At 37.5% G+C, this 13,895-nt stretch overlaps 1 protein-coding gene across 5 annotated transcripts in view; it reads left to right on the top strand.

Moving 5' to 3' along the window:
* ITCH (itchy E3 ubiquitin protein ligase) overlaps nucleotides 1-13,895 on the top strand; it is a 120,935-nt gene that overhangs the window by 37,799 nt on the left and 69,241 nt on the right. For all 5 annotated transcript variants that reach the window (XM_015564486.1, XM_006764581.2, XM_015564485.1 and 2 more), the window contains 3 exons: nucleotides 5,699-5,840; nucleotides 9,796-9,920; nucleotides 12,378-12,515. In XM_015564486.1, coding sequence (XP_015419972.1) covers nucleotides 5,699-5,840; nucleotides 9,796-9,920; nucleotides 12,378-12,515 — 405 coding nt within the window. The remainder of the gene's footprint in view (nucleotides 1-5,698; nucleotides 5,841-9,795; nucleotides 9,921-12,377; nucleotides 12,516-13,895) is intronic.

Below are 13,895 nucleotides of genomic sequence, written 5' to 3'. Positions count from 1 at the left end.
GTGGCTGAGCAGAGCTCCCCCTGTGGGAGCACACTGACCACCAGAAGACAGCTCCTGGATTGAGCATCTGCCCCCTGGTGGTCAGTGTGTGTCATAGTGACCAGACATTCCCAGTCGTTCTGCTGTTAGGGTCAGTTTGCATATTACCCTTTTACTATACAGGATAGAGGCCTGGTGCACAGGTGGGGGCTGGCTAGTTTACCCTGAAGGGTGTCCCGGATCAGGGTGGGGGTCTCCCTTGGGTGCCTGGCCAGCCTGGAGGAGGGGATGATGGCTGTATGCAACTGGTCACACCCCCTTCATTGTGGGGGTCCCCACTGGGGTGCCTGGCCAGTCTGGGTAAGGAGCTGAGGGCCGTTTTCAGGCTGGCAGGCAACTGAAGCTCCCAGCTTCTCCTTCTTTTCTGTTTTTTGTTTGTTTGTTTGTTTGTTTGTTTGTTTATTCTGGGATTTATTTACCTTCTATAGCTGTCACTAGAGCTGAGAGCCGGCTCCAGCTCTGAGGCTGTTGCCGGCTGAAAGCAGGTACCTGGGTTTGTTTAGATTCTATAATTGAAACTCTGTTGTCATCACTGGCCGCTCTGAGCTCTGAGGCCCTGCTGACTGAAAGCAGGTACCTGGGGTTTGTTTAGGTTCTATAATTGCAACATTGTTTCATCCGGAGCTCAGAGCTGGGCTGCGGCAGGCGGGGAATCTTGGCTTCCTCCATCACTAGAGCAAGCAAGCCTCCTGTTTGCTTCAGCTGCCTGGCTGCTGGCCGCCATCTTGGCTGGCAGTTAATTTGCATATCTTGCTGATTAGCCAATGGGAAGGGTAGCGAAGTTACAGTTAATTACCATGTTTCTCTATTATTAGGTAGGATTTTAAAAAGGAGCCAAAATGACTGGTAAGAATGGTACTGTTTTGGGAAAGACCATTATTTATTGTAAAAGTTTAATTTATGGCCAGAATGTAAGTGTAAACATTACTATCAAAAGACTAACTTGTTGGATCACATATTTAAAATTTTCTTACCTCTTTTTCCATTATCCTTTATATCCCTGTCCATATTAGATTCTGCTGATTTTTACTTTTGCATTTCCTGGATCATGTACTCTTTTTCTCTAATCCTGTTGTGTGGGTCCCTTATCTGGGACGTAAATCTGTTTTTTTACATCCTTTTCTCTAGCCATTTCCTGTTTAATTATGTTCTATATATAACCTCAGCTATACTAAATTTATCTGTGTATTATTTGATGTTTGCTATATGCACACATTATACTATGTTGGCAAAATAAGTACTTCGGTATTTTCTAGAAATTTCTTAGTCTCAGTCTTTACTCATAACTCATCATTTGAGGAAGAGAAACCATCTTGATTTTAGTTATTACTAATTGGAATTAAATATTATTGTATTTCCCCAAATTTACTAGACTACCATGTGTTTAACTCTGATTGCTTGGTCCTTCATATTTAAGACATAGTTTTGCCACAGAGGCCTGTCATGTCTTCTGACCCATAGAGGTAGCCCTTGCCTAACTGGTTTCATCTCTTATCAGCCCATCATAAGGCTAATTTACTGGTCTCAGCACCCTTACTTATTTTACTCTGTTCTCAATAGTCTCCAGGTTGCCAAAATAGTTAGATAAATTGGAGTCACTTTTTTTTTAATATTTAAATTATCAGAGTTTTTATTTTGCACCAGAGAAGTAAGGTGAAGGACTGAAATTAATTCAAAGCCCTGACCTTCAGAACAGAAGTGGTTTTGTTTATCTACCGTTTCTTATTATTTTTAGGCTTTTAGAACTTTTAGCTTAGAGAGAGAGAGAGAGACAGACAGACAGACAGACACAGAACATAAAGCAGGGAAACTTGTTTTCTACTATAACTAATCATTTGGTTCAACAAATGTTTTAAATGTTTCTCAGGTTTAAATCACTAAGTGCTATAGGAGTGATAAAGACTGGCTACATCCTTGCCATGAAGGTTATTACAGGGTGAATTAAACCAAATATAAACTACGTAATACACTTACTAAAAAACTAGAAATGAAAAGCTGTAGGAGACATATATAAATATGAAAATGCTATGGAAGCATAGAGGCAGGAACAATTAACTTCTTAGATTTAAAGAAGTATTCAATCAAAGAGAAGGGGCATTTGTCTTTTAAGAAGTAGGATTTTATTGGGTGGAAAAGGGTGGGTGTAGCACATAGAGGCATGAAAGTGCATGGCCTTTGTGAGGAACAGCAGTTGCTGGTGGTTAGAATACTACGGGCTGGGTGGGATTTGGTATTGGAGGAGGCTGGGAGTACATAGTAAACAATATAAAATGCCCCACGAGAGTTAAAACTTAATTTTGCTGGCATTAGGGAATCATTGAGATTCTCTAAAATTAAGATGATGCCTGGCTAGCGTGGCTCAGTGTTTGAGCATGGATCTATGAACCAGGAGGTTAGGGTTCGATTCCCGGTCAGGATACATGTCCTAGTTGCAGGCTCAATCCTCAGTGTGGGGCATGCAAGATCAATGATGCTCTCTCATCATTGATGTTTCTAACTCTCTCTCCCTTTCCCTTCCTCTCTGAAATCAATAAAATATATTTTAAAAATTAAGATGATATTACCTATCTCACAGAATAGTCATGATGAGTATTGGAATGACAATAAGCATCATACACACCGTAAATTCTAATAGTTGGTGTTAGTTTCCTTCCTCTTTCATTTACCCATTTAAAGTTTCCTGAAATGACTTTGTGAGATTGGGTGGTGTTATGTGGCAAAATAGCTTTCAAAAGTTTGAACCCTAAAAAGCCATTAAGGGCAGAATATTTTCTTCCTATCAGGTCTGCAGTTGCTCTTTGTTCTAGATTTAATTAGTTTCAGAGGACCACAAGAGCCCCCAGAAACGTAATATTTTTGCATAATTGTTTGGGCTTGTTTCCTCTTTTCTCAGACTATAAACGAATTAAAAATAGGAATTTTATATTTTTCTGTGGCAATCCTATGATTGAATTTGGTTCTGTATTAAGTACTTGAGCTTTATAGTACACATTAATCAGAGATGGGTCTGGTCTCCACTTGATTATACTATTCTGTTCTGAAAAATACTTCTTACTTAGTGTTCCCCTTAGATGTCCCATAAGCATCTCAAATTTTATACACTCATTATTAAACTCTTGATTTTTTGCCCATTCCACTCTCCTCAATCATGTTCTTTTCCATATTATTAAATGATACCATCTTCTATCCAGCTACTCATGCCAGAAACCTGGGAACTAGTTATCCTTGTTGCTTCTTTTCCTGACTTCCACATGCAATCTAATCCTATTGGTTCTCCTTAGGAAATAGTTATTTTTCCCCATATCCATGTTCATCACCTTAGTCCAAACCACTTTCAAAAATTTTTTTTAATCCCCACAGAGGATATTTTTTCCATTGATTTCTAGAGAGAGTGTGGAAGGGAGGGAGGAGGGAGACAAAGAGAAACATCTGTGTGAGAGAAACACATCAATTGGCTGCCTCCTGCATTCACCCCTACTAGGGCTGGGGAACTTGTAACCAAGGTGGAATTGAATCCAGACCCTTGGGTCCCAAGGTCAACATTCTGACCACTGAGAAAACTGGCCAGGGCAACCACCGTCTATTTCTTGATTAAAATGACTCTATTTAGCCTCTTATCCCCTACTTTTGTCTCCCTTTAACTTATTTTTCCCACAGCAGAAGAATGATGTTTGAGTGTTAATCTGATCATCTGTTTCCTCAGTGCCCATAATAATACCTGATGTGTTACAGGCACCCAGTAAATTTGTTGAATAGTACTCTTTTACTTAAATGTCCTCAGTGGCTCCTTACTGCCTGCCGTTCTGGCATTATCTCTTATAACTTTTCCTTCTTTTTTAAAATATATTTTTATTGATTTCAGAGAGGAAGAGAGAAACATCAGTGATGAGAGAGAATCGTTGATCAGTTACCCCCTAAACGCCCCCCAGACTGGGGATCGAGCCCGCAACCTGGGCATGTACCCTGACTGGGAATCGAACCATGACCTCCTGGGTCATAGGTCAATGCTTAACCACTGAGCGACTGCAACTGGGCCTTTTTTTTTTTTGATAATGAATATTGATTTCAAATTAGATTGAACTTTATTATAAAAAGCATTTCAAAGTAATGATGAAGTTCTACTTTATTGAATGTGCATACATCATTAGAATAGTAAGTCTATGGCTAGTTGGAATGCCACCAAAAAGGCACAGAAACACAAAAGGACAGAATTATTAGATCTGTGTGAAGTCAAGAGATTCAGGGCTGCCATCTGGAACTATGCCTGCTAGGATGCTCAGACTATCTGTGATTTGTACTGTATATTGAGCTCCTTGGGTAGCTGCTATACAAACTTTGCTAGCATCTACAAATGGTCCCTTCACCTTGATGGGCAATGGCATTCTCTAAACCAGTGGTCGCCAACTTTTCAGACCTGACAGACCATCAGTGGTCTGCGGACCACTGGTTGGTGACTGCTACTCTAAACTTCTCTGCTAGAGTAGATATCTAGGGGGTAGAGTATTTCCTTGGCTATGATCACCTAGTTTGTATGGAAGCAATGCGTTGTTACTTGTGGAAACCATGGGGTGCTCTGCTAGACTGGCATATATTTGTTGTACCGTCCAAGGGGGTTGGACAGGGCTATTTATGGCAAAAGTGACTAACTCAAGGGTTAAAGCTAAGGAGTCAGTATCTCAAGATGCACAATGTAGCAAGCTCTTGCTAATATAATGAGATCTATGAGATGACAAAAGTAATCCTAGTTTGTAACTGTTCTTCCAGTGGCTTTCCAGCATGCTTAAATAAAATCCAAATTCCTTATCTTGGCTTAACACCCTAATGTGATTTCATTTACCATTCTTCCCACTTGCTGTACTTTTCCTTGGATATGCCAAACTCTGTTCACAACTCCAGTCTTCACATGACTAGCTCCTTGCCATTTAGATGCTTTGTAAAAGTACTTCCTCAGAGATCTTCCTTACTATCAAGCCATTCTGCCACATTAGTTTGTTTTTTTCACAAGAATTTTTCTCTAACTAGGATCTCATTTTCTTGAGAGCCAATGCCTTTTCTATTGTAAACTGCTCTATCCACAGTTTAGAGCAATATCTGACACATGGTAGACATTTAAATATTTGTTGACCAAGTTTATCAGTATACTTTTGGGGGCCGGGGTGGAGGGGAGAAACACTTTTTAAATTTTTTTTAAAATTTCATAGAGAAGGAAGAGAGAGAGAGAGATAGAACATCAGTGATGAGAGAGAATCAGTAATCTGCTGCCTTCTGAATGCCCCCTACTGTGGATCGAGCCGAAACCCAGGCATATGACCTCCTGGTTTATAGATCGCTGCTCAACCACTGAGCCACACTGGCCGGAGTATCAGTACACTATTTAATTGACCTCAGAGTTCTGGGATGATTGATAATGATAGTGGGCTACTATACCAATGATACTGATGGGAGTTTGGATGGATGGTCTGGGGAAGTCCTATATTAATTTACTGGAATGGGAGAAAATATTCATGAGTGAATAAAATTAGTAAATATTAGAATAAGCCTGCTCCTCTGAGTAAGCATGTTAATAATGCTTAAATAACCTTTATGAAATTAAAGTGATTTGAAGATGAACTATCACACTATCAACTCAAATATTGAAATGTTTTTTCTTTTCTTTTAGTCATTTCAGCAAAACTTAAAGAAAATAAAAAGAATTGGTTTGGACCAAGTCCTTATGTGGAAGTTACAGTAGATGGACAGTCAAAGAAGACAGAAAAATGTAACAATACAAACAGCCCCAAATGGAAGCAACCCCTTACAGTGTAGGTTTGAAAGTATTTTCTATAGTATATTTTGTTTAGTAGCTGAGAAATGCAGCTTTAAAAAGGTTTCACTTGTTTTCTTTGCTTCTTTCCTCTCTTTCATCTTTTTCCCCCATCTTAGGACTCCTTCCTCTAGTTCCCTTTTTGTTTCTCTTTAGATATTTCTGTTTTTCTAGTCTCTCCTCTACTTTCTCCAGTTTAATTGATGATATTATCGCTATTGCCCCTGAATAACAGCTGGGGGAACCCATGGTCATGGCCATTCTTAATAGCTGTTTACTTAAGTTAGGGTTTGAAATAGAGGACTACGAGTAGCTCACTTTATTTTTTAATTTAATTTTAAAAGATAGTTTTGTTTTATTATGATGCTCACATAGTACCTACACAGGGAATTTCTTCCTTTAAAAAAATTATACTATATGTTTTCTTCTACAACTTTGTTTTTATACCTAGTTCACATAACATGGGTATATTTTTAGCTGAGTACATAGAGGTCTGACTTCCCTTATATAGCTACATAATATTCCTGAGTATGAATGGACTATCACTTATTTTACTAGTTCCCTATTGATCAGTTGGTTTCTAATACTGTGCTGTTAGACACTGTTACAATATATATCCATGTGCATATGTTTATATATTAGTGTTCTCTCCAATATTAATTAATAGATGTAGGATGTAGCTCAATTTCAACACTATTGACAAAGCCTCAAATGTTGGTTTTGAGCACTCATTGAAGGAAATTATAGGTTAAACTAGAGGTCCAGTGCATGAATTTGTATATGGGTGGGTCTGGCTGGCCCGCCTGATTGGGGCCGGGTTGGGGGGGAGGGGATGCAGGAGGTTGTCCTGCCAGCCTGGCCCCTGATTGGGGTGGGGAGGGGCAATCAGGGGCAGGGCTGGTTGAGGGGGAGGGGCCGCTCCCTGTTGAACTTCCCATCGAGGGGACAATTTGCATATTAGGCTTTTTTCGTATGATTTATCAACAAATGGATTAAAAAATGTTTTCATTGATTTCAGAGAGAAGAAGGAAGAGAAAGAGAGAGAAACATCAATGATGATAGAGACTCATTGATTGGCTGCCTCCTGCACTCCCCTTTCTGGGGATCAAGCCCATAACCAGGCATGTTCCCTGACTGGGAATCAAACCATGGCATCCTGTTCATGGGTTGACATTCAACCACTGAACCACACCAAGCCAGCTCAACAAATGGATTTTAAAATATTTGGTTTGGCGACCAAATGTATATAAAAATGTAGTTTAAATGTAACTAGTTGTCACATCCTAAATCAGGGGTGGGCAAACTTTTTGACTCGAGGGCCACAATGGGTTCTTAAACTGGACCGGAGGGCCTGAACAAAAGCATGGATGGAGTGTTTGTGTGAACTAATATAAATTCAAAGTAAACATCCTTACATAAAAGGGTACAGTTGTTTTTTTCAATAGTTTTATTTCAAACGGGCCGGATCCGGCCTGCGGGCTGTTGTTTGCCCACAGCTGTCCTAAATAATAAAAGGCTAATATGCAAATTGACCAAACAGCGGAACAACCGGTCACTATGATGCGCACTGACCACCAGGGGGCAGATGCTTCACACAGGAGCTGCCCCCTGATGGTCAGTGTGCTCCCACAAGGGGAGAGCCACTGAGCCAGAAACCGAGCTAACGGCTGGTGAGTGCAGAGGCAGTGGCAGGAGCCTTTCCCGCATCTGCGGTAGCACTAAAGATGTCCAAGAGGGCGCAGGCCAGGCCAAGTGCACGAATTTCATGTACCGGGCCTCTAGTACCTAATGGTACACAAATTGCTTTCATTACCTAACATTTGGATTTCTTGTTTTTTTTTCCCCTCAAAGAAGTAAACCAGTGACTTTAAAAAAAGTTTTTCTAAATGGTCAGATGAGGCATTTGAAACTAAAAGCTCTTTTCTTCACATGATACATGCTTATGTGGATAGTATTTATCCCTAGTAAAACAAAGCAAATTGAATATGCCTATTTATTCTTTTTACTTTAATCTTTATTACCTATATTATTCTTTAACAAGGATTTTTGAAGATCTGAGGCACCTTAATGTACTTTATGATAATTTTGTTCGAGCGAAATTCATGAATTTATTGAAGATCATTTTGAGGCCTATTTACAGAAAGAAGTATTGTAATGATCCACATTTGTATTCATTTCAATATTAATATTTCTTAGACTTTGTTTTTAATTAGTGGCTCATTAGAGATTGAATTTAAACTAAACAGTATATGAGTAAAATTTTCACAAAAATGAAATGAAATCTATAAAATGTCACAACCTCTATAATGAATAATAGACTGAATGCTCATCAACTTTCTACCAACTGCTATCTGTGCTCACTATATACATACTTTGAGACTCCCAAGCTGATAATGACATGAACTCCTCAGTGCTTAAAACATTAAGAAAAAAGGAACTTTTGAAGTAGTACCATATGGTAGTACTGTTATTTAGCCCAGATGTTTAGGGAACACATAGCTCATGTTCTCCTGAATTTTTAATTTGCAGCAGATTGGCTTGTGATTTTAACAGCTTCCATTGTTGTGCTAGCAGACTTTTCAGACTTCTCTAGAGTTGAATTGAAATAATTAAGATAAGACCATCTTTGACAGTATACTTTATCTTCTCAAATTAAAGTTATATTAAATTTATCTGTTCTTGTATTCCATCTCCATTATGATTTCCCAGATGACTAATAGAGAAATGTTTTCTTACTGCAGGGTGCCCCCCAAAATGTATACACACTTTGAATAATTATTAATGCCAATGGGTTAAATCTGAAAAGAAAGAAACATCAATTGAGCTATCAGCTGTAAAGGGTGTATACACCTTTTGGGGGCACCCTGTATATACTATATGTTTTCCTGAAAGTAACATTTGAGAATTTTTAAGAGAATTAATACATTATATTACACCCCTACACACACACTACTACCACCACAACCAAAAAAGAGAGGCAATATTAAGTGAAAATATTTTAGTTTGTTTTAAGTACTACCTGCTACTATTAAAATGGTGGTAGAAATATGATGATGGGATTATAGGCATTAGGTGGACTTCTAAGGAGAAGAGTGTTTATTTGTTCCCCAAAATTTGATCAAGATTTAGAGAGAATGAGGTATATTAAAAGCTTTCAAGATTTTGTCTTCCTAGCTTTGAACCATAGGACTATGGTAGATTTTATAGTGTTCCTGTTTTTCTAATTGATGACTCAAATAGTTTGAATATAATTTATTATAAATACAGATTTCCCAAAGTTTGCTTTGGAAATTACCATTACAGATAGCATTTGTTATTGGCATTTAGCATGGCATGAGTGAGTCTATATTTGACAGTTGTCCTGGACAATTTGTCTTCAGCAGTGTGAAATGTAAGGTATCATAATCCTGAAATCATTATATAGTTGACTGAGGAACTTTTTAATATATATTTTAATGATAGACCTTGTTCAGATTACAGTCTGCCACTGACTGGCTGTATGATATTGGGCAATGTGCTTAACCTTCTAAATGGGAGTTTCTATATCGGAAGATGAACATGCTAAATCCCATCTCATAGGGTTGCTTTGAAGATTAAATGAAGTAATCTCAAGCTGAGCACACTACATGAAGTAAAATAAGGATTTAGTTTATAAGTTCACTTTTTTATACTACTAAAACTAGTTTTCCAAATTTATAGCATGATGAGCAGTTTCACTTTTGTTGACAGTGCATGGATGAAGTTGCCACTATAGTTCATTTACAAGGGAAAATGATCATGCAAGCATGTAACATCCAGGTGTTTTTCATAAGGTTATGGAACATAGGCAATATTAGTTATACAGTAAACTATGAGGGGCACAGTAGGATTGTAGACATTAAAACTTAATTGTAATTTATGTAGCATTCCTTTGTGATATTTAATGAAAAAGTTTTTTTCACCTTCATTTTTAGTATCGTCACCCCTATGAGTAAATTACATTTTCGCGTGTGGAGTCACCAGACACTGAAATCTGATGTTTTATTGGGAACTGCTGCACTAGATATCTATGAAACATTAAAGTCAAACAATATGAAACGTATGTATGTAAAAGTGATAGAAATTATGCTCAGTTTCTTTTTTCTACAGGAAATTCATATGCCAAACATCCAGAATGACTATGTTCACTATTTTTAATTATTAACAGGGAGAAGAATCTTGAATTATTTAAAGCATTCTGAGTAACGTTGGTTTGGCCATTCCTTTTGTATTCAAAGTCTTAAATAAATATTCACTTATTTAATAGATATTTATTAAAGTACTGCATACTCAATTATGGAAAACTATAAAATACAGAGCAGAGATGAAGGAAAAAAACAATCCCAACGTCAGAGAGACAAATGTTAATATTTTGATAGATTTTCTTTTCCAAATGCTCATTTTAAAAACTTCCTCATTTTGCCAAAACCGGTTTGGCTCAGTGGATGGAGCGTCGGCCTGCGGACTGAAGGGTCCCAGGTTCGATTCCGGTCGGGGGCATGTGCCTTGGTTGCGGGCACATCTCCAGTGGGAGATGTGCAGGAGGCAGCTGATCGATGTTTCTCTCTCATCGATGTTTCTAACTCTCTATCTCTCTCCCTTCCTCTCTGTAAAAAAATCAATAAAATATATTAAAAAAATAAAATAAAAAAATAAAAACGTCCTCATTTATTTTATTTTTAAAATATATTTTTATTGATTTCAAAGAGAGAGAGGGAGAGAGATAGAAACATCAATGATGAGAGATGCCCTACACTGGGGATCAAGCTAGAAACCCGAGCATGTGCCCTGACTGGGAATCAAACTGTGACCTCCTGGTTCATAGGTTGATGCTCAGTCACTGGGCCACACTTACTGGACAAAATTTCCTCGTTTTAGATGGTTGTTTTTATTTATATAGGATGGGGCAAAAGTAGGTTTACAGTTATTTTATGGAAAATGAAATAATAAGAATGAAGAGTTTCATATACTCACAACTGTAAACCTACTTTTGATCTGTGTGTGTTTATATGTATATATCTTTGTTAAATATACATATATGAAAACTTGAAACATGTTTGTTTTAATATATTATGATTTTAAAACATTTTCTGTACCTTGACTATCTAAAACATACTTCTAAGAATTTTATTTCTTGGTTAGAACTTATGAGATACAATCCATTTTTTAAGCAACTATATATATATTAAATATATATTTACACATATATATTTAATATATATATATTTAATTGATTTTAGAGAGAGGAAGGGAGAGAGACAGAGAGATGTGAGAGAGAAACATTGATAGGTTGCTTCATGCACGTGTCCCCATCCACCGGGTATGAACCCACAACCTGATTATGTGCCTTGACTAGGAAATGAACCTGCCACCTTTTGGTTTATGGGACTCTCCAACCAACTGAGTCATACTGGTTTAGGGTGATATATAATTCATTCTTTTTAAAAAATATTTTTAAATTTGAATTTTAGAGAGAGAAGAAGGGACAGGGAAAGGGAAAAATTGATGTGAGAACATTGGCTTACTCCTGTACTCCCCCTACTGGGAATAGAGTTTGAAACCTGGGCATGTGTCCTGACCAGGAATTAAATCAGCAACCTTTTGGTGTATGGGTGACACCCAACCAATTGAGCAACACCGGCCAGAGCAATCCATTCTTTGTTTTTTAAATATATTTTATTGATTTTTTTACAGAGAGGAAGGGGGAGGGATAGAGAGTTAGAAACATTGATGAGAGAGAAACATCAATCAGCTGCTTCCTACACACCCCCCACTGGGGATGTGCCAGTACATGCCCCTGACCCGAATCGAACCCGGGACCCTTCAGTCCGAAGGTCAACGCTCTATCCACTGAGCTAAACCAGTCAGTGCGAGCAATCCATTCTTAAGTGATATGTTGGCAGTCAATATAAATCAGACATATGTTGCTGAATTTTCTTGGTTGTCCTGCTGGCTCATTTTATTGTCCTGGCTCATTTTTTTAAAATATGTTTTTATTTATCTCAGAGAGGAAGGAGAGGGAGTGAGAGAGATAGAAACATTAATGATAAGAGAATCATTGATCAGCTGCCTTCTGCACGCCCCCTACTAGGATTCTAGTCTGCAACCCTGGGCATGTGCCCTAACTAGAATTGAACCTGGGACCCTTCAGTCTGCAGCCAACACTCTGTCCACTGAGATAAACCAGCTAGGGCCCTGCTGGCTCATTTTATATAAGGATGGCATGTATATAGTAAATGTGATCATTGAGCTATTTAGCATTTTATGTTATTAAGTGTTAGCAAATTCTATTTTTAAAATGTTTTTGTGTCATAAGATCTGAAACCCTGAGTGAAGAATATTAAAACAATTTATATACACATATGTGATTTTTTTTTCACATTGTTTTTAACAGTTAAGATGACTTAAAGGGAAAAATAATCAATGTGTAGATTTTTTTCCCTGACATTAAGTTTTTAAGTTAAGATGACTTAAAGAAAAAAAATGACCATTTGTTCTATAATTTATTCTCTTGCAGTTGAGAAAGTAGTTGTGACTTTACAGCTTGTAGGTGACAAAGAACCAACAGAGACAATAGGAGACTTGTCAGTTTGTCTTGATGGGCTGCAGTTAGAATCTGAAGTTGTTACCAATGGTGAAGCTACATGTTCAGAAAGTAAGTAATCGCTTTTTGTATAGGGTCATTAATGATTCTTCTTACATTAGCCAGTTCAGTGTGCTGCATGTAATTTTTATTATTCTTTTCACATTTAAGACATTGTTTCCTTTTTATTTTTACTTTAAGGAATTTTTTTAGTATGTTTTTATTGATTGTTTTAGAAAGAGAAAAAGGGAGAGTGAGGGAAGATAGAAACATTGATGATAGAGAAACATAGATTGGCTGCCTCCTGCAGGCCCCCTACTGTGGATCAAGCCTGCAACCCAGGCATATGCCCTGCCCAAGAATCGAACCAGCGACCTGTGTGGTGCACGGGACAATCAATCCACTGAGCCACACAAGCTTCACCATTATTTTCTTTTTAAAAAGAGACATTGATAATTGAAAACATTTTCCTTTTAGGGCATTGTTTGTATGAATTAGATGTCTTTCTGTAAGTTGAAAGGCTAGCCAAATAAAAGTTGAATCACAGTTGTCCCTATGGGTAATAAATTGATTTATAAAATATTTATTCTCTAGGCCAATGATAGCTGTTAAGGTGGCATATGGCAGACATAGTTTATTGTCTGTAGCAGTGTGTGTTTAAATTTAAATTTGACTCGAAATCTTTATTAGTACTGTACCAGACAGCCAATACAAGCTGAAATTCATTTGCCACCTCTCTTCTATTTATGTAGAGATGCCTTTGTGTTATAATAATGAAAAAACCAATTCATTACATGAATGCTGGTATATCTTACAGTTTATGGTTTCCTAGTGTTTATTAAAGGGAGTAAACATGAACTATAAATTGAAAGTTTGATAGCACCCAAGTTGTGCCTGCAGAGTTAGCATGCTTAATAAAACTACTTCCCAGTGGATTCTCTTTAGATATTTCCATCACTTTTCATGTACTAGGTGAATTTTCTTTTTTTTTTTTAGAAAGATACTTTCTTTTTTAAAATATATTTGTAGTGATTTCAGAGAGGGAGAGAGAGAGATAGGAACATCAATAATGAGAGAATCATTGATTAGCTGCCTCTTGCATGCCCCCACTGGGGATTGAGCCCACAACCCAGGCATGTGCCCTGACTGGGAATGAAACACTGACCTGGTTCATAGGTCGATGCTCATGCCAGCCAGGCTGAATCTGATTTTTAGAGACTGCAGCACAAAGAACAGATTCATGCCTGACAAAGTTCTTTTTGTTTACTTAGAAACTGCATTATGAAACATTTTATAGTTGTCAGGTGCTATTCTTCTGTTTCTACTTTGGAAGACTTCCTACTTCCTCTTTAACTCATTATCTTTTTTTTAAAATATTTTTTATTGATTTTTTACAGAGAGGAAGGGAGAGAGATAGAGAGTTAGAAACATCGATGAGAGAGAGACATCGAT

Source organism: Myotis davidii, unplaced genomic scaffold (assembly GCF_000327345.1).
Source record: "Myotis davidii unplaced genomic scaffold, ASM32734v1 scaffold38, whole genome shotgun sequence".
In the NCBI taxonomy this organism is placed as follows: Eukaryota; Metazoa; Chordata; class Mammalia; order Chiroptera; family Vespertilionidae; genus Myotis; species Myotis davidii.
The sequence above is the reverse complement of the archived record's forward strand: the minus strand, read 5'-3'. Positions and strand labels throughout refer to the sequence as shown.